Below are 16,201 nucleotides of genomic sequence, written 5' to 3'. Positions count from 1 at the left end.
ATCAACATGACGGAGGTTACCGCAGGGATCAAGAGCGGAGTAGAGCCGTTGCTGAAGTGGGATATCTTATTACTTTTACTTTCTTTTACTGAGTTCACTCTGGGTACTTAGTCCATTCTAGGCTAGCTATCTATGATGTTCTCCTTAGATATAATCTATCTTCGTATATGCAGCCTTATAGGCAGACGCTTTATAGCGCAAGTACAGCAGGACTGTATCAGCAACACCAGCCAGCTCGACATGAGACCCGAGCTTAACTAATCGTTACCACTATACCACTATACCAATCTATCACCAGATACATAGGGTACTTCCATCGTATGTACTATGACCACCACAGCCAAACCTTTGGGAGGCTATATTCCCTAGCAGCCTTTACAGTCGTACAATCCGTCATCAGCCTTGGATATCATGGGTGGAGGCCGACGGAACCTAATGGAAGCATATCCGTAGGAGACTTTAGGGGTTTTACGCTACAGCGTTCCAGTTTGCGACGAGAGGTCGGAGACTGGCCAATGTCCGTCGAGGAGCTGTGTCGAGCCTTTATTTAAAGAAGAAGCACATCGTGCCCTCCCCTATCTCAGCTCCTCGCTTCATTATTCTTCTTTTGAAAGCTCGGAATCCTCTTCAGTACTCAATTAGCATCCATAATAGCTAACAGGCTTTGCGAAAGCCAGGTCTCTAGCAGAGCTCACACAGGTCCTTCATATATACAAAACTCTTCGCAAAATATCTTTTAAGCCCTGACTATGGACAGCAACCAGCTTCCTTCAGCATTCGGCAAACGGGCACAATCTCGGCCAACAAAATCAATAGGCAACCAGCTATCCCCAGCAAGCAGTAACAAACGCAACACCGATCGGCCTGGACATGAAAAGCCGGATTATGGTCCCCCCAATGCACGACAGGGAGTGAAAAGGTCGCAATCTGCTACATCGATGCACGGAATAGAGGCGTCTTCCCAAAAACATCGAGGCAATAAGGAAAGTTATGCCAAGTACAAGATAACTCTTTGCACGACAGCTGACATAAAGTAGCGCCTGAGCCAACCATCAATCTGTAAAGTCGGCGGCGCTGATCGATCTTCCGGTATCATCACGCGTCCGTCACGGTTCGACCGTGCTCCAGCCAGGATCTTCCTGAACACCTTCTGCGAAGATCCCTGGGCATCTCTTATAACACAGCGGATGGCTTCACAGCGACCGCAAGGTGGCTCAATCAGTTACACAGACCAGCAGTCATCATAAGCACAGAATCGCCTTGTGACCATGAGCCGCTGAGGACCGTCAGTTTTTTCCCCCTCAATTTCATAGCAGAGTAATAATGAACATGCAGAGATGCAATTTGATCAGATACGGGTATTAATCACATGATATGCATGGGTTCCCATTGATCGTCCATACATACAAGGTGGGTGGGCAAACGTATTCAGTGTCCGTCAAGAAACAAGCTTATCACTGAATATACAAAGCGCATTGCGCAAAGCAAGCCCTCCCACCCCCTATGCCCTTCCAGGTTGTTCGATAAAATGAGTTGGGAGGTTGTTTGAGTTATACAGAAATTGAGCGAACGAGAATGGGGCAAGAAATGGAAGTACCTTATAAATGTAATGTAATGTAGCGTGCAACACACTATGTAATAAAATATAAACATGAGCGATCCGCACACGAGCGATCTTTATTATCCCTGCTGCTGTATAAATCCCTTATGGTTCTTTTCGAAAGGTGTTGACACCCAAGCGCCTTCGCTGTTCGATGCAATGTATGGGTTTGCACCGATTGTACAACGTATTTGCTTGATGGCTGCTAAGGATCATTCATAATCTGCATGCATATGATGCATGTCGGGCAGAAGTCAGATAAGTTCTTTTTATTGATTTATATCTCATCATAAAAAAACAATATCATGAATGAAGGCGGTGGACGAACGATTAATGCAATGCTAAATTTGTGAGAAATCAGAGGAGGCAGGTCACATTGCTGCATTCTATCGAACCAAGTGCGAGCAAGGTCATTAAGCTAGAGTTATTCTTCTGTCATATCTTTTGAAGGTAAGTCTGATAGCAAAGGCCGCAATGGCGCAAGTCACTGAGAGTATGAAGAAAACGTTTCCCTCTTTAGATTCTACTCCTCCACTGAGCGTCTGTTGGATTGGTAAGAAAGTGGCCCCCATGGCGAAGTTCAAAACCCAGTTTAAAGCAAGACCGACGCTTCCTGCAGCATTAACGGCATGGCTGGGCATAACTTCCGGCAGTACCACCCATGTCACAGGCCCAAGTCCAACTGAAAAGGCCACCACGAAGAGGATGATACCAACAATTGAAAGACCTGCAGCATTGGTATTGATGCCAAATGCCAGGAGCAAAGCAGCGAAGGACATGATAGAAGTGGGCAAGACGAGGAGGCGCCTACTGCCAAGCCGCTGTCACGACATTCGATCAATAATAGTAATTATAATAAACATAAGACCGGTCATACCTCAACCAAAAATATTGGAAGTACAGTGATGGGAAGCTTGATCAAGACCACGATGAGAGCCATCAGCCGAGAGTCTCCCTGAAATACTGGAGTTAAAATCCGTGTTGAAAAGTACATCACTATTGTCGGAAAGTGGTTAATCTAGTCAGCCTCTTGCTTTACAGATAGCTTGCGTAGATGCATATTTGTACCTGGTGCAACACCGCATAATTGCTGCGACATCTGTGTTGCAAGAACGACATGGACTTCGTAACCGAACATCGAACATTAGCACGAAGCTCTTCAGATACAGTGCCACACTATACTCACATCCTTTAATAACATCGGGTTCGCGAGATAGGAAAAGATCTTTGATAGTCAATGTCTCCGCCTCCTGTGATGTTTCCAGAAGGGCTTCGATCTCTGGGGCCTCCTGTGATTCCACTACAGGATTATTCACCAATAGACTTCCCGCGAGTTGAATCAGTGCGAGCATAGCCGGCGCGATGAAGACAAACCGCCAACGATCGGGATGGGCGAAAGGGAAGGATAATGACTGTGCTGCCAGCATGCCGATAACAATTGATATTTGATTCGAAATGCCCAAAGATCTTTTCATTGATGGAGGCGCTAATTGTGCTACGAAAACAGGAACAGTTACAGTCGACAGGCCGCAACCGATGCCAACAAAGACGCTAAGCACTAGATGAGCAACGATTATCATACAATTCGCATTGGAGACATACCGCCCTATTAACATGGAACTTGTACCTCCAGCAAAACCGATGCAAGTTGAGCCTGCAAGAACCATAGCAGCTGAAAGACGCAAAGTCGCTACTTGACCATAGCGCAAAGTGGTTGTGCTAGCAGCAAGGGATCCCAGAAGACCGCCAAGGGTGAAAATCGACACCACAAGCCCAAATGAAGAAGTCTACAATGACATAACCACCCTCATGAGCTTCTTATACTTCCATTACGAGGGGACCTACCGTCATAGGTATACAATCGACCGGGGTTGCGATAGGGATTTGAAGAATTCCAGTATGATTTTCTGCCTTTTGGCAGGTCACACTTTGCTGGATACCATTCAAGCTAGTGATAGCGAAGCCATATTGCATAATATGAAGAACAGCCCAGCAGGTTGATAATACCATAGGGCACAAGACTCCTGTGTTCAAAAATCGTGGCAGCACCATATCGCTTACGGCGAAGGACACTTCAAATAAAGGTAATGTAAGTTTACGTATATTAACTAGAAATATAGACAAGTAATAATGATGAGATAGAGAAGACTCACGATTCACAAATAAGGCAACACTTGACACTTGACTGTGGTCAGAAAGAAAAAAGGTACGTATGTATAGTAAGTAGTGGACAAAACAAGATGGTTTTTCTTCTGTAGTATTATAACATTGAAGAAGGACGTAGGATTGACATCAATTCAATTCACTGAGGAGACACCGCCCTTGCACAGTAAGATTATTCCTACTTTCCTCCAGTCGATAGTTATAGTAGTAGTCGTTAATGCCTCCTCGTCGTGACCAGTTTCAATTAATCGAAAATGATGACAGCAACAGCAGCGAACCGGCCCCGGCGACCGGCGACCGGCGACCGGTGAAGCGGTCGGTATCGTCGGGGCCGGTGAACTTTGATCCGACGTCTTTCACCTCACTCTTTCGTTCGTTGCCAAGGGACGTTTCGTCGGGATTGAATGCCCAGTGTAGACGACGGGTCACCATTAGCCCTTATTAGTCACGATCTTTTTGTTGTCATGGGTTACAAGATACTAGCGGCAGCTGTTAACTGCGAGAGGCATTTTCACCGAGCCGACAATCATGCCGGACCGCTTTCCCACATCGGACGTTGGCACTATTCCAACACCGGAAGGTGAAAAGATAGTCAGCTCTTTAAAAGCCTTAAGACCAGTCGCCATTTCCCGCGACAACTGATAATAGCCTTGTTTTATTGTTTGACGAATCAACAACTTCACCATGCGCTTCCTCTGCCTCTTCGCCTGCGTTCTATCTAGCGCGGTCGTGCAGGGATCCCTCTTCGTGCTCAGTGAATCTCAAGATCAAAAAATTATTCCTGAAATCCTTGAAAAAGATAACAGCATTTGGCCCTATCACCATGAGGTATTTGAATTCCACCCAGAGCACAAAGACCTCTCCACAGGGCTTGTCCGACCCCTTTGTGTCTTACATACTTTGGGAGAAGGAGCAGACGACTCATACAACTTTGAGAAAGCTGTCCATCAGTGTGGTCGCGGCGGCATTGTGAGATTACCAGATGCCAACTAGTATGTTCAAGTCTTGTTCAACTTTCTAGTCATATATCCTAATCTAACTGGATTGTAGCACAATCAGTCGTCCCCTTGACATATATCTTTCCAACTCCGTTCTTGATCTTCATGGTTGGCTATCTTTTTCCGCGAACGTCTCTTCATGGATTGAAAATCGGATGCCTCTTGGCTTCCAAAATCAATCACTTGCATTTGTGGTGAGGGGTAATGATTACATTCTCGAGGGGAATGATAAAGGAGGGATAAATGGAAATGGACAAGCTTGGTATGATTACGCAAAGGACTACGGAAATAAGTTCGGGCGGTGAGTCGGTTTCTCAGGCTAGCCTGTATTGTCCTTGTCATCGTTCTGAACAAGACTTCATTTCAACAGGCCCATGTCATTGGCCATCAAAAACAGCAAAAACGTCATTATAAAAAATTTCAGCATTGTCCAGCCACAATTTTGGGCTTCCCTCATATGGGGTTCGGAAAATGTGTACATAAAAGATTTCTACGTTAATGCTACTAGCTTCAACCCGGAATCTTCCAGTGATCAGAAGAACTGGCTTCAGAACACTGGTGAGTAAACATAGGATGATGGGCTTAAGGAGTGTAGGTGCTGATAAAATGATAAATTTACAGATGGAAGTGACACATACCAGAGTCACAATGTCACTTACGGTGCGTTTTCGTTCAACTGGTAATAAAAATTACTTTCCTGATCCGAATGGATATAGAGAATATGATTTACCAGGGTGGCGACGATTGTGTAGCATTGAAGCCAAATAGTACATCCATCACACTTCGTAATGTGACTTGTTACGGAGGGACGGGTATTGCCTTTGGATCGATTGCTCAGTACGCGGGCGTGGTAAGTGATGTCGGACCTTAGGATCGCCTTCATAGCTGACTGTCGAGATATTGATCTCATATAGAAAGATGTGATTGAAGATGTGTTTATGGAGGATATTCGACTGTATCCATCTAATCAGTGCCCAGCCTATCAAGGTGTCTATTTCAAATCTTGGTTAGGGTAAGTGTCCGACTGACATCAACTAGCCTTGCCCAGAACTGACCACATTGCAGATACTCTATCGGACAGCCACCAAACGGTGGGGGTGGTGGGTATGGATATTGTCGTAACGTGACAGTAAAGGATGTCTACATGGAGGATATATGGCATCCTCTCGTCGTCCAATCTGAGTGGGTTTCGCTCTACTTTACTAACTTTCTGTAATAAGGCGGTGATATATCGTGCTGATGAATGATACTCCACAGCTTAACCTATCTCACTTTAGACCGTGAAAAATTTACAGATTCCGGTCTCTTCGAGTAGGTTCTTTTATAAGATTGACACGTTTCTGGATCTGATTGATTGTAAAGGTGGTATGATATCCACCTGAAAAATTTCACAGGAAAAGCTTTGGGTAACAGGATCGCCTGGATGTCCTGTTCCAAGTTGACACCATGTCATGATTGGACATTTGAGGGCATGGATATCATGCCAGGTAAACAAGATCACCCCGAGATCCATTATACTTGTAATAATTTTGTGCTGGGGGGGAATGATGGACTTAATCAGTGCCATCCCAGCAACTCAAAGCTTGAAACTGAGAATGGTGGCACACTCTGATGAAGGGGATAATAGGCCTTGATAACGTTTGAGTGATGTAGGACGTAGCCTTCTCAATGTACTGGACTTGAACTATAGTTGAGGTGGTGATCAAATTACCGAACTGAACGCAGGGCACATAACCGTACTACTTTGCGTGCAACTAAACGTATCTACACGCTATATTAGACCCTACCCTTTCTTAGACCCTACCCTTTCTGGAACGGCCCATCCCCTCGCTTTTCGCACGTCCCCATCCAACGTCTTTTCAATAACCTCGGTGGCATACTAGCTCGTAGCAACGAATAACTGTCCCCCGACAACAATTGGAAACCGATTAGCCGAAGGTAATTCGTTCAGACTTGACTCGTTTGAATTGTCAAAATAAAGAGTGCGTTGTTATAATGGCCGGTCCTCGCCGGCCCGCATAATCGAAGTTTATTTTTTATTTTAGTAACACCGTAGTTATAAGAGAAAAAGGAGATAAAGGACGGAACCAAAAAAATCTGTAGACTCAACGCGAATTGATTTATCGTTTTTCACCACGTATTTTATCATCCTATTTGTTTTTCCGACAATTTCTTTCTCGTCCTTCTCGACACCGGCAGCTCGTCTATTAACCAAGAATTGGCCCTTTGTCCAGCTCCAGTCAATTCACTTGGAGTGATCTACAACAGCTAGCATGTCAATCCCTCTTCCCAGCGCGATGCCCCTTTTACCGCCCATATACCTGCCCGGACAAGAACCTCTTCCTGCCGGAACCAGCGACTGGGAACGTCAAGAGATGCAAACCGCTTTGAAGTACCAGAGATATATGGGCATGGTCATGGAAAGTTGTCCCTTGAAAGTTACCATTGCTGGCGTTGGAGGTGAGTCTCACTGGTCTTTAAAAGGATGTCTTCTGATGTACTTCATTGTTCAGGCCTTGCGATCGGTGGCTTTTTTTCTCTGATGTCCGCTACTTTTGCATACGAAGACCCCTTGTCACGAGCCTCTAATAAACTCACAACAACAAGGGCTCAGACGATGTTTGTTTTCAAAGAAATGGGGAGGAACATGTGGTCAAGCGGTAGAGGGTTTGCCAAAGTTGGTATGGTGTACTCAGGCGTGGAATGCTGCATTGAAGGAGTAAGCATTGTTGGTCCATTTTTATCCTATTGATAATGCTTATGATCAACAGTACAGAGCAAAAAACGACATCTATAACGGTGTCTCCGCAGGATTCCTTACAGGTGCCATCTTAGCGCGTAACGCAGGGCCAACTGCTATGTTAGGCGGCGGTGTTGCCTTTGCTGCCTTTTCGGGTGCCATTGATTGGTGGTTACGCAGTGCGCCTGCCGAGTATGTGGAGTTTATTTCAGTTTATGATGAGCTCTTTGCTGATAGTCTTCACAGCGAAATTTAAATCCAATTTTTTTTTTTCTTTTGCCCAAAAAATGTTGTATCATCACAGTAAATATGCATCGGACTCCATGGCACAGTATCATCTATTTCTGAATTCTGCGCTTTTTCTTTGTATCCATGCTATCGAATAATCTATCAATCTCATCGTTCTCGTCCTTTTCTTTTTTCCTTTTTATAACGTCGTCTCTCGGTCCAACGAACGGAGTAGACGCCTCCTTTTGATGAGCAAAATGATGTCTTACTGACAGAACCTTTTCTCGCCATTCATCCGGGCGACGGTTAAGCAACACAATATCGGCCCGGCGAATGAAGAATTTACCATACTGTGAACCCCCTAATTCGGTCACAAAAGGTATTAATGAGCGAGCTATTTTTTCCTGTCCAACAATAGCAATCAGCTGAGATATCCACGTGGAGAAGATGCGTGCGTACTTTCATATACCCATCCGCTTGTTCCCAAATCGTATCCATAACTCGACTACCCAATCTGTCTTCCACCAACTCTTTATATGACTTCATGAACATCATCATCATCTTTTTCTTGTACTTGAGAGGGACCGAACGCTCTAAAAAGACTTTATCAAGCAGATGGGAGGCAATCGGTGATTTGGCGTATGCGATGATTGAATCAATGGGAAGAGAAATCAAGCTGTTTATCCCCCATTAGCGAAAGGGAAAAAACCCATGCCTGACGCAGAGATGACTAACCTTTCGAGCAAGATCTCATTCACTTGCTCCATCCCGACCATTGCTTGCAGAATTAAGCATCCTTGCATGTTGGGGGCCAAATCATCTTTAGGCTTTGCACTCCTTCTATTCTGCCACGCCGACAAACGAGCGGCCGCCGCGAACGAGGCCTCGGCTTGAACGTCATCATCTGCCATGTTTTCGTCTGCTGGCTCGGGAGAGGTCGTTTTTTCACCCGCTAAAATGGCCTGGTACATCTTTTAGAGAAAGGTCAGACGATATCCCTTCCACTCTTGTATCTAAGCAAGAGCAAACCTACAGGGAATGTCTTAAGAACCATAAGACAAGGTACGAGGAAAGCATGCTTGTCATGAGGAAGTTCCAAACATGATTTGATGAGCTGATATATGCAGAAGGGTTATGTCAGTGTTTTGGTAGTAATTTACTAAAAAGAGTCATACGTCGAAGACTGCTCTCTGGCTGTCCGTAAGAACCAATGATCTATCTACAAGGGCTTGTACAACGCTTGTTCTTGCAGCCTCTGTTCATATTGTTAGCACTAGATACAATGCCACAACGTTATTGTCAAATACTCACTGATCAATCCTCTACCACCACTATTCCCCAACACCTCTTCAATCAACTTTTCTATCTTATCCAGCTCCAATCTAGAGACTCCTTTTGCCACCACAAAGTTGGCGTAAGGGTGACCTGCAAGTTTACCCAATTTCCCTTCAAAATAGGTGCTCCAAATGGCATCAAATACCTTTTGCGGTGCTAGAGACAGAATACACTCGCTCAAGCGAGTGCCAGTCTGTGTCGTGATCAGAGAAAGAAGGTATGGTCGAGCTTCGAAAACTGATTGATCGTTGGAGCAGATTTGAGTTACAATACCCTCAGTGAGTACATCAAACAAAGATCCTTGTTTTTCTGCATCCCCCTCATCCACTTCAAACTCAAGAATAAGCTGGACAGTTGGGGAGCCTACAGCATCAACCCCCATGGCCTTCCATTCTGCCTCACCAAGACCTTCCATAAGGGCTTGGCGTATCTCCTTCCTACATAGCCGAAGATCCTCCGGTAGAGCGCGGTTTGACGACTGGGCGGTGGACTGGTCATCGCCAAGGATACTCTTCCCTTTGACCTCTTGATTCTTTCTCCACTTGTCTGACTTTTTGCTTCGAATCAGGCCTTCGTTTGCACTTCTCTCAGATCCAAGAGCTGGAAGAACCCGGCGAGGCGTTAGGATGAGCAGGAGGAGACGGATGGGCGGGGATGCATAAGGGGAAGAGATGAGTAGATGAACTGATGGAAGCAGGGTGGTAATGACCGAAGAAAATAGTAATGTCATGGTTGGCAGTCGGCCTGCCAGGGGGTCTTGCTTGGCCTGTTGAGGAGGCCAAATGTCTTTGGACTGAAATGGGAATATTCATCAGTATAAGCATGGTAGAGTAGACAACATAATAAAAAGAAGAGCATACTTCGCGATCCAACGTATCAGCTGCCAGAGTCATCCACGTCTGGACTACGTGACTTCCAAACCTGTGCCGGATGAGTTCTTCCCATTTGTCGCCAAAAGAGTCACCAATAACTCTACGACCCCAGTCACTTAAGGAGGGCATAATACGTTCGAGGATGATAGAAGTTTCAGGGTCGGTTGCAGCTGAAAGCTCATGCCCTCGAAGTTCAGAAAGGACAGAGGACAGAAAATTTTGGCGGTCTAGAGAAAAAAACCAATCATCAGTACATTTATCGCAGTTACGAAGTAGTCTTCAAAGAAATGCACCTTCACGTTCCTCTCCAGCGGAAGACACTCCTTCCCAATCCTTGATCTGCTCTTCTATGCTCTTGAAATAAGCCTTGACGTCCGGATCCAAGACTCCGAAAGGGAATTCAGACTCCATTCTAGGCCCTCTAATCCACTGAGTTTGGTCGGCTTCCTCCCGTTCACTGTCCTCCAGTTGAGTATCTTGAGACGGAGAATGAGTCTGCACAGGAATGGATTGCCCAGCAAGCATAGCAGCTCTGGCTGGATGGATACCTGTGGAGACTGAGGGCTCTGGTTCTGAGACATCGGTGGTGGGCTGGAGGGGAGGGTCGTCGTTTGCCTTTGTCTTTCTCTTTCCCCGCTTCCTGATATGTTCCTTGGGCATTTCAAAGGTGATTCCGGCTTATGGTGGGTGCTAGATGGCGATAAGAATTTTCGCTGATCGGTGATCGTTCGCCCTCGTTGGCGTCGTGCCTAAGGGAAATCTTAAAGGGGGGTTGGATAAGGAATACGCGTGATCGATAATAGATCGATAGATGTAGTACTGCGCTTAAAATATAGGTGTATTTGGTTCAATTCCGAAGCCACAAGCTCGCCCGCTCCACGCTCCCTTCCCCCTCTCCACTCCACCTCCCTCACCCTCATTCCAGCCGCCCTCATGCCCACAGACATCTTTCTCGGTCAGTAGTACTTCCCTTTTCTGCCCCTCCCAGCCACTCTCGTCTTACCTCCACAGATCACAAGCCCTTCCTCTCCGATTCCTTCGACGTCCATTCCTACACCAACGCCATCCTCCAGGGAAGACAATACACACCTGACCAGTCTCAGCAGAACAACAATAAGGAGGACAATGATAAAGCCGACCTAGATGTCGGTGCTGAGCTTGCAAGGTTGAACTATGGCATTGTGCGTTTCCACGCTAGACATTTCGCAATGATTGAACAATTGACCGGACTTATAGGAAGATGTGACAAAGCAGCTACGGCAGGAGGTAGGTTGCCAGAGTGAAACAAACAGGTGAACCAACTGCTGTACTGATTAACCACCAAACCAGATCACTGCTTCACACCTGCTTCTTCTAAACCATCTCACAACGTCACTTTCCCTATCATCTCACCTTTCTCCCATCCGCTCGTCTTTGATATCATTATCTGCATCCATCGACCGACTACACTCCAAGATCCATACTCCCTATACCAATCTTTCAACCCTTGTAAGACGACAGCAGAATCTGCGGCAAATTAAAGACATTGCTCGACGCGCCAGTCGATTTGTCATCGTCGCGCGACGTCTAGAGAACCAGTTGGAACGAATGGGAAATGCTCCAGAGGAAGACGGTGAAAAGGGGAAAACTGAAAGGAGAGCAGAGCTTGCCAAAGCCGCCCTTAGTTGCGCAGAGCTTGACTCCTTGCTAAGGGACGAAAGTAATGAACGAGGGGACGACACGACTTCCATAGCGCTACTGGATATTGACTTCGTCAAAGCCTATTCTCCTTTGATAAGCCGAGCTAGGGATACGGTGATAGAAGAAATGGAGACTATGGTCTTTGCTGGGCTGCAGGAACTTGTGCGTCATATCTAGCACTTCGTCAAGTGCAAGCTGACCTTAGTCCAGAACCAGACCGTCTTGTCGTCCGCTCTTCAAACCGCACATAATCTTCGACTTCTACCTGATCTAGTGTCAAACCTCTTGGACGACTTGAATGACGCTGTAACTTTAAGAGTAACTAAGGCTTTTGATGTTACAGCAATAGGCAAAGAAGTCGCTGTTAAAGGTCTGATTTGTCGTCATATGATCTTGATTCGCGTGCTGATATCTCATCCAGTAGATGCAAATAGCTCTCATGGCACAATCAAATTTCCTTCTCGAAGCCGGCCGCCTACCGAACCAACTTCGAGCACCACTCATCTTTGGGTCAGCATCCTTTGGAAGAGACTCGAACGCGTCATAGATGATGTGGCCAATTGTTGCATCAAGGTTTATACCCTGGAGAAGGTTTTGCGAATTAAAAGGGATACCTTAACACAAGTGGAATTTTTTGACGAAGTAATGAAGGCAAGTTTGATGATGCCTTTGGTTTCTTGACTGCTAATGACCAATTTCTTTAGAGATTAGATGAGAAGCCCAGCTTTACCTACTGGACCACTTTAGCAAAGGCTTTTGAGACGCAAACCAAAGAAGCGGCGAAAAGTAAGCCGGACTGCCCAATACCAAGCTAATACTCTTCAGCGTCGTCATGGTTGCAGCAGGCTCTCAGCGTAGGATATCCTAGGCTACTACGACTGTTTCATGATTTTTTTTCAAGGATTGCAGTTCATACAGACACTGTTTATACCCAGGAACATCAGAGGTAGGCTAAGTCACAAATCGAACAGTTGAAACGCCCTAAATATTTGCAGTCCTGAAGCAGTTCTTGTCCTTCGTTCTATCTCGTCTTTCGAAACTCTCTACCTTACGCGGTCAACCAATCGTATGAGTGACGTTGTAGCGTCCGCGGTTGAGCAATACCTTTCTGCTCGCGGGAATCCACCAGGTCCAAGCGATGGTGTCAGTATTGCGAGAACGGTGATCAATGAACTGGACTCGGCAAGGTTTGATCCCCTGCTCGTGAGAACAGTGGCTAGAAATGCAGCCAAAATATTGGACGGGTTTATTCAAACTGTCGATGGAATGGTAAGCCATCTGTACGCTGTTTGCTGGTAACTTAAAACTTATGACCATCAGTTGATCGAAGACTTTACTGCCACAAGTCTAATCGGACCGAATGCCACATCGGCGCAGCAGGTCAATGCACAACTGGTCGGATGCCTCTATCATTGCTGGCTGAACTTGGCGTACGTCGAACATGATCTTACAGGTAAAGTTTGGGACATTCTGAGCCCTTCTGTAAATGTGAGTCCTTAGCTTGCCGCCAACGAAGAATTGTTCTAATATGGGACTAGTCTCTCGAAACGACCTATAGGCGCATCACCAAATCCCTTGATGCAGCTTTTCGCAAAGAAATTACTTCAACCCTTTCTCGCATTCACCGTGTGAACTTTGACACACCCGTAGACCCTTTAGCAATGGGGATGGATGCCAGAGGTGGAAGCCCATATATGCAAGATTTGGTCGATAAAATTGGATTTGTTAGGAACCAGATTTTGGGGAGAATGAGTTTGGGAGAATACATGAAAGCATGGTAAGTCGTACCGCTTACGATAGTATCTGGCTAAATAGTGATACCGCAGGGTTTTGGATCTGAGCAAATTTATCGTTCGAACCTTCCTCTTGCACGCAAGTATAGCCCGACCAATGGGGGAAAGTGGAGCGCTTAAACTCACAGGGGACATGACCGAGCTCGAGATGGGTGTAACCAATCTTCTGAGCACGGGCAAGGTACAAGGAGCGAAAGATAGTGTTAAGGTCGAGCAAGTGGGGGACGACTATTTTGCTCTGCGGACATTTCGGTAAGATTTTTTCCACGCATGAGGAACCATGACTGATGAGCCCGTGAAAGAACACTTCTCTTTGCCAATCTCGAGTCCCTGGTCAACCCAGTCGAGACAGTCCATATTCCTCCCTTGATTGTCCTCCATCATATTATCGTCCGCTCACCTTTACGTCTGCCTCATGAAGTTCATGGATGGTCAGAGAGTGAATATGTTCTCTGGATCGATAAACATAAAGATGCAAAGGAACAATGGGAGTTAGTTGAAAAGACTGTGGAGGATCAGGACGTGACGAATAGTGAAGAAGAAACGAAGGTGGACATTTATGTCAAACTAATCAAGGAGGTCCTAGCGCATGCCAGGCATGATGAACAATAGTCAGCGTAATATAGCCATTCAACGTACCTGTTTTTACTTGCTAGCCATGCAAAAGTGGTCGCTGTAATCTTCACAGAAGGGATCCTTCTGTATATCGGCCATTCATGAGAAATGTTGCACAAAAGATTAATGCGCCACCAGAAGATTAACTAATAAAGGGGAAGAGGGAAGACAACAGAAGATGAGGCAAAGCCCATTAGTTGTATACCAGACATGAAATGCCGAAGGTGCTCGCTATCGTCATTAATGTTGTACGGCATGGCATGCTTAGTGGCTTTGCCTTCTATTGCATTTTGCTAATGTGTCGTCGTTACCTCATCAGTGGTATTGTGAACAACCAAAAAAGGGGTCATCATCAAATGCGCAAGGAAGAAAAGGGGGGAGACCAATGTAGAAGGCTATGCCTCGCTACTGCAGTGGCCAACAGCAGTGGTCCTCCTCCCTCTGATCCTATCATCCTTTACCTAATTGTTCTTCTTCAAAACAATGAAGAAGAAAACGCAGAAGGCTGGGTAGCTTCCCTGGCAGATGTTTATTGAAGTGACATCTACCATCCACATCATTCATCAAACAACGTAAGCATTCCACTATAACGCGGCCATCAAGCGGTGGGAAGATATTTTTAGAATAGATAAGTAAGCAGCGGTTACACATTGTTGGAACTAATCCAGACTCGGTAGCTCAGACGTATAATGAGTATTTTTCGGAGACTTAATTATGATAACATTAACACCATATTGCACACTGTTTACCAGACTACAACAAAACATCCTCACTCTGCTTTACTGCGTACTATTGACTGCGAACTCCCTTCCGATGACATTTACATTTACTAGTTCCCTCACATTCGGCGCACAGCTTCAGTCACTTTCTCTTCTTGGCCCATCCTTTGATTATCGCCTGCGGTTATTCCACCATAGCCGCGGTTGGCATTGGCAGTGGACTGACTGGCATTCCCCTGCGAAGTAACTCCCTGTGCCGCTCCATAGCTATCGCTCTGAGCGGCAAGGTTACCTGCAGGTACACCTTGCTGACTCTGGCTGAATGCACCGCCAGCGCCATTCCCCTGTTGCTGATAGTCAGCTGTACCGACGTTTCCGCCAGCTCCGCTTGTGGCAGGAGCACCAGCACCACTGTTCTGTCCTCCAACAGTAGTGCCGGCTGGTTGAGAGCCGGCCTGGCTAGAAGGATGATGCTGGCTTGCTGCACCGACCTTATTGTCATTAGAGGCCGCCGGACCCGATACCTCGTGAAGTTTCGATTCCCGAGACTGTTCGTTTACCTCATGCTACAAGGGCGAAGTCATTAGTTCCAAATCTGATCCCAAATACCAATGGAAAGCGCTTGTGAGTTTTCACTTACCTTCTTTTGCAGAGCTTCCAGCTGAGCCTTCTTCTGTTCCACAGCGTTGGATAGGGTACCATGGGCGTGTTGCTTCTGGACGACTTCCGAAGCAGCGACATTCTCTTTATGGTACGCTTCCTCGTGTTCTAAGTGTAATTAATATTCTGTCAAGTACCTATATTAAAATGATTAGGTACATACTATTGGTTGCTTTATTGAGGACGCCGGCGGTCTTCTCTTCAAACTTGGAGGCCTTGAGATGGTGCTTTAAATGGGACACATGAGTTTACGGGCCTGCCAAAACTTATGGTCTTTGCGTACCTTTTCAGCCTTTTGTTCGGCCTTTGCAGCTTTGGATTCGGCTTTCTCTGCGTGACTGAGGCTCTTGACGTTCTGCTTAATGTTTTTCTCCTCTGCTTTGGCCTCTGAGGCGGGAGGCGTCAGACCAATTATAACGGGACCGCCCAGGTATACTTACCTTTTGCCAGAGCCTTCTCTGTTTGCTTGACGGGGTCAGAAGTTCCAAAAATTCCCATAATGATTTCACTACTATCCAGTATGGAGTACTTATATAGGTGTTGTAAAATGAAATTGTTGTAAAGAGGGGTGGGTGGCTAGGGACTCGGAAGCTAGCTGGACTATATAAATATATTCTGGTAGTCATCTACACTGGGCTAATAAATGTTTATCAACTTGTATGACGTCATGCACGATAAAATGGCAAATCCGTGATGAGCAAGAAGGCGAAGATGAACGGAGTTCGATAAATATAAAATAATTACTAGCACCAGGTTATTATTAATACCACCACCAGCAGATCAAGATCTCCTGCCAAA

General features: G+C 45.9%; 6 protein-coding genes across 7 annotated transcripts; 3 read left to right on the top strand and 3 right to left on the bottom strand.

Moving 5' to 3' along the window:
• Positions 1-1,966: 1,966 nt before the first annotated feature.
• On the bottom strand, positions 1,967-3,954 carry CNC02600 (vacuolar membrane protein, putative). The gene is made up of 7 exons (XM_024656735.1): positions 3,754-3,954; positions 3,446-3,672; positions 3,203-3,387; positions 2,787-3,151; positions 2,669-2,722; positions 2,484-2,596; positions 1,967-2,421 (listed from the first exon to the last, which is right to left on the bottom strand). The coding sequence occupies exons 2-7, from the start codon at positions 3,650-3,652 to the stop codon at positions 2,014-2,016; spliced, it is 1,332 nt and encodes a 443-aa protein (XP_024512534.1). The 5' UTR covers positions 3,653-3,672; positions 3,754-3,954; the 3' UTR covers positions 1,967-2,013.
• A 158-nt stretch (positions 3,955-4,112) lies between these two features.
• Positions 4,113-6,462, top strand: CNC02590 (polygalacturonase, putative). The gene is made up of 9 exons (XM_569552.2): positions 4,113-4,755; positions 4,814-5,062; positions 5,132-5,319; positions 5,383-5,421; positions 5,478-5,611; positions 5,676-5,773; positions 5,827-5,943; positions 6,019-6,072; positions 6,124-6,462. The coding sequence occupies exons 1-9, from the start codon at positions 4,448-4,450 to the stop codon at positions 6,371-6,373; spliced, it is 1,437 nt and encodes a 478-aa protein (XP_569552.1). The 5' UTR covers positions 4,113-4,447; the 3' UTR covers positions 6,374-6,462.
• A 406-nt stretch (positions 6,463-6,868) lies between these two features.
• On the top strand, positions 6,869-7,828 carry CNC02580 (import inner membrane translocase subunit tim22, putative). Its single transcript, XM_569551.2, has 4 exons — positions 6,869-7,221; positions 7,275-7,480; positions 7,533-7,693; positions 7,748-7,828. Exons 1-4 carry the CDS (start codon positions 7,035-7,037, stop codon positions 7,755-7,757), a joined length of 564 nt encoding a protein of 187 aa, XP_569551.1. The 5' UTR covers positions 6,869-7,034; the 3' UTR covers positions 7,758-7,828.
• On the bottom strand, positions 7,790-10,622 carry CNC02570 (hypothetical protein). Its single transcript, XM_024656734.1, has 8 exons — positions 10,230-10,622; positions 9,925-10,163; positions 9,041-9,857; positions 8,905-8,984; positions 8,763-8,843; positions 8,465-8,700; positions 8,189-8,405; positions 7,790-8,133 (listed from the first exon to the last, which is right to left on the bottom strand). The coding sequence occupies exons 1-8, from the start codon at positions 10,594-10,596 to the stop codon at positions 7,840-7,842; spliced, it is 2,331 nt and encodes a 776-aa protein (XP_024512400.1). The 5' UTR covers positions 10,597-10,622; the 3' UTR covers positions 7,790-7,839.
• Positions 10,623-10,777: 155 nt separating this feature from the next.
• CNC02560 (expressed protein) lies at positions 10,778-14,080 on the top strand. 2 transcript variants are annotated; one of them, XM_024656733.1, is made up of 13 exons: positions 10,778-10,891; positions 10,948-11,117; positions 11,173-11,202; positions 11,266-11,778; positions 11,827-11,986; positions 12,041-12,267; positions 12,321-12,402; positions 12,442-12,562; positions 12,612-12,885; positions 12,937-13,104; positions 13,155-13,393; positions 13,443-13,661; positions 13,712-14,080. In XM_024656733.1, the coding sequence occupies exons 1-13, from the start codon at positions 10,870-10,872 to the stop codon at positions 14,019-14,021; spliced, it is 2,535 nt and encodes an 844-aa protein (XP_024512399.1). In that variant the 5' UTR covers positions 10,778-10,869; the 3' UTR covers positions 14,022-14,080. The 2 variants fall into 2 exon arrangements, with proteins under 2 accessions (XP_024512399.1, XP_024514278.1); XM_024658941.1 differs by having other exon boundaries at positions 12,038-12,267.
• Positions 14,081-14,726: 646 nt separating this feature from the next.
• On the bottom strand, positions 14,727-15,991 carry CNC02550 (hypothetical protein). The gene is made up of 5 exons (XM_569548.1): positions 15,844-15,991; positions 15,687-15,790; positions 15,567-15,630; positions 15,384-15,511; positions 14,727-15,309 (listed from the first exon to the last, which is right to left on the bottom strand). The coding sequence occupies exons 1-5, from the start codon at positions 15,899-15,901 to the stop codon at positions 14,863-14,865; spliced, it is 801 nt and encodes a 266-aa protein (XP_569548.1). The 5' UTR covers positions 15,902-15,991; the 3' UTR covers positions 14,727-14,862.
• Between the last annotated feature and the right edge of the window lie 210 nt (positions 15,992-16,201).

This window comes from Cryptococcus neoformans (genome assembly GCF_000091045.1).
Source record: "Cryptococcus neoformans var. neoformans JEC21 chromosome 3 sequence".
In the NCBI taxonomy this organism is placed as follows: Eukaryota; Fungi; Basidiomycota; class Tremellomycetes; order Tremellales; family Cryptococcaceae; genus Cryptococcus; species Cryptococcus deneoformans.
The sequence above is the reverse complement of the archived record's forward strand: the minus strand, read 5'-3'. Positions and strand labels throughout refer to the sequence as shown.

What these genes read in the sequence shown, in the direction of transcription:
- CNC02580 (XM_569551.2), top strand. Translation starts at nt 7,035, where the DNA reads ATGTCAATCCCTCTTCCCAGCGCGATGCCCCTTTTACCGCCCATATAC. An exon ending in TACCATTGCTGGCGTTGGAG is followed by an intron (nt 7,222 to 7,274) that starts GTGAGTCTCACT and finishes TTCATTGTTCAG; the next exon opens with GCCTTGCGATCGGTGGCTTT. An exon ending in TGGAATGCTGCATTGAAGGA is followed by an intron (nt 7,481 to 7,532) that starts GTAAGCATTGTT and finishes TATGATCAACAG; the next exon opens with TACAGAGCAAAAAACGACAT.
- CNC02550 (XM_569548.1), bottom strand. Translation starts at nt 15,901, where the DNA reads ATGGGAATTTTTGGAACTTCTGACCCCGTCAAGCAAACAGAGAAGGCT. An exon ending in AGAGAAGGCTCTGGCAAAAG is followed by an intron (nt 15,791 to 15,843) that starts GTAAGTATACCT and finishes CTCCCGCCTCAG; the next exon opens with AGGCCAAAGCAGAGGAGAAA. An exon ending in TGGAAGCTCTGCAAAAGAAG is followed by an intron (nt 15,310 to 15,383) that starts GTAAGTGAAAAC and finishes TCGCCCTTGTAG; the next exon opens with CATGAGGTAAACGAACAGTC.
- CNC02590 (XM_569552.2), top strand. Translation starts at nt 4,448, where the DNA reads ATGCGCTTCCTCTGCCTCTTCGCCTGCGTTCTATCTAGCGCGGTCGTG. An exon ending in GAACTGGCTTCAGAACACTG is followed by an intron (nt 5,320 to 5,382) that starts GTGAGTAAACAT and finishes ATAAATTTACAG; the next exon opens with ATGGAAGTGACACATACCAG. An exon ending in TATTTCAAATCTTGGTTAGG is followed by an intron (nt 5,774 to 5,826) that starts GTAAGTGTCCGA and finishes ACCACATTGCAG; the next exon opens with ATACTCTATCGGACAGCCAC.
- CNC02570 (XM_024656734.1), bottom strand. Translation starts at nt 10,596, where the DNA reads ATGCCCAAGGAACATATCAGGAAGCGGGGAAAGAGAAAGACAAAGGCA. An exon ending in CTGATACGTTGGATCGCGAA is followed by an intron (nt 9,858 to 9,924) that starts GTATGCTCTTCT and finishes TTCCCATTTCAG; the next exon opens with TCCAAAGACATTTGGCCTCC. An exon ending in TGGTTCTTAAGACATTCCCT is followed by an intron (nt 8,701 to 8,762) that starts GTAGGTTTGCTC and finishes TTTCTCTAAAAG; the next exon opens with ATGTACCAGGCCATTTTAGC.
- CNC02560 (XM_024658941.1), top strand. Translation starts at nt 10,870, where the DNA reads ATGCCCACAGACATCTTTCTCG. An exon ending in CAAGGTTGAACTATGGCATT is followed by an intron (nt 11,118 to 11,172) that starts GTGCGTTTCCAC and finishes CCGGACTTATAG; the next exon opens with GAAGATGTGACAAAGCAGCT. An exon ending in TTCTGAGCCCTTCTGTAAAT is followed by an intron (nt 13,105 to 13,154) that starts GTGAGTCCTTAG and finishes ATATGGGACTAG; the next exon opens with TCTCTCGAAACGACCTATAG.
- CNC02600 (XM_024656735.1), bottom strand. Translation starts at nt 3,652, where the DNA reads ATGGTGCTGCCACGATTTTTGAACACAGGAGTCTTGTGCCCTATGGTA. An exon ending in ACCCGATGTTATTAAAGGAT is followed by an intron (nt 2,723 to 2,786) that starts GTGAGTATAGTG and finishes TCGGTTACGAAG; the next exon opens with TCCATGTCGTTCTTGCAACA. An exon ending in CTGTACTTCCAATATTTTTG is followed by an intron (nt 2,422 to 2,483) that starts GTTGAGGTATGA and finishes ATGTCGTGACAG; the next exon opens with CGGCTTGGCAGTAGGCGCCT.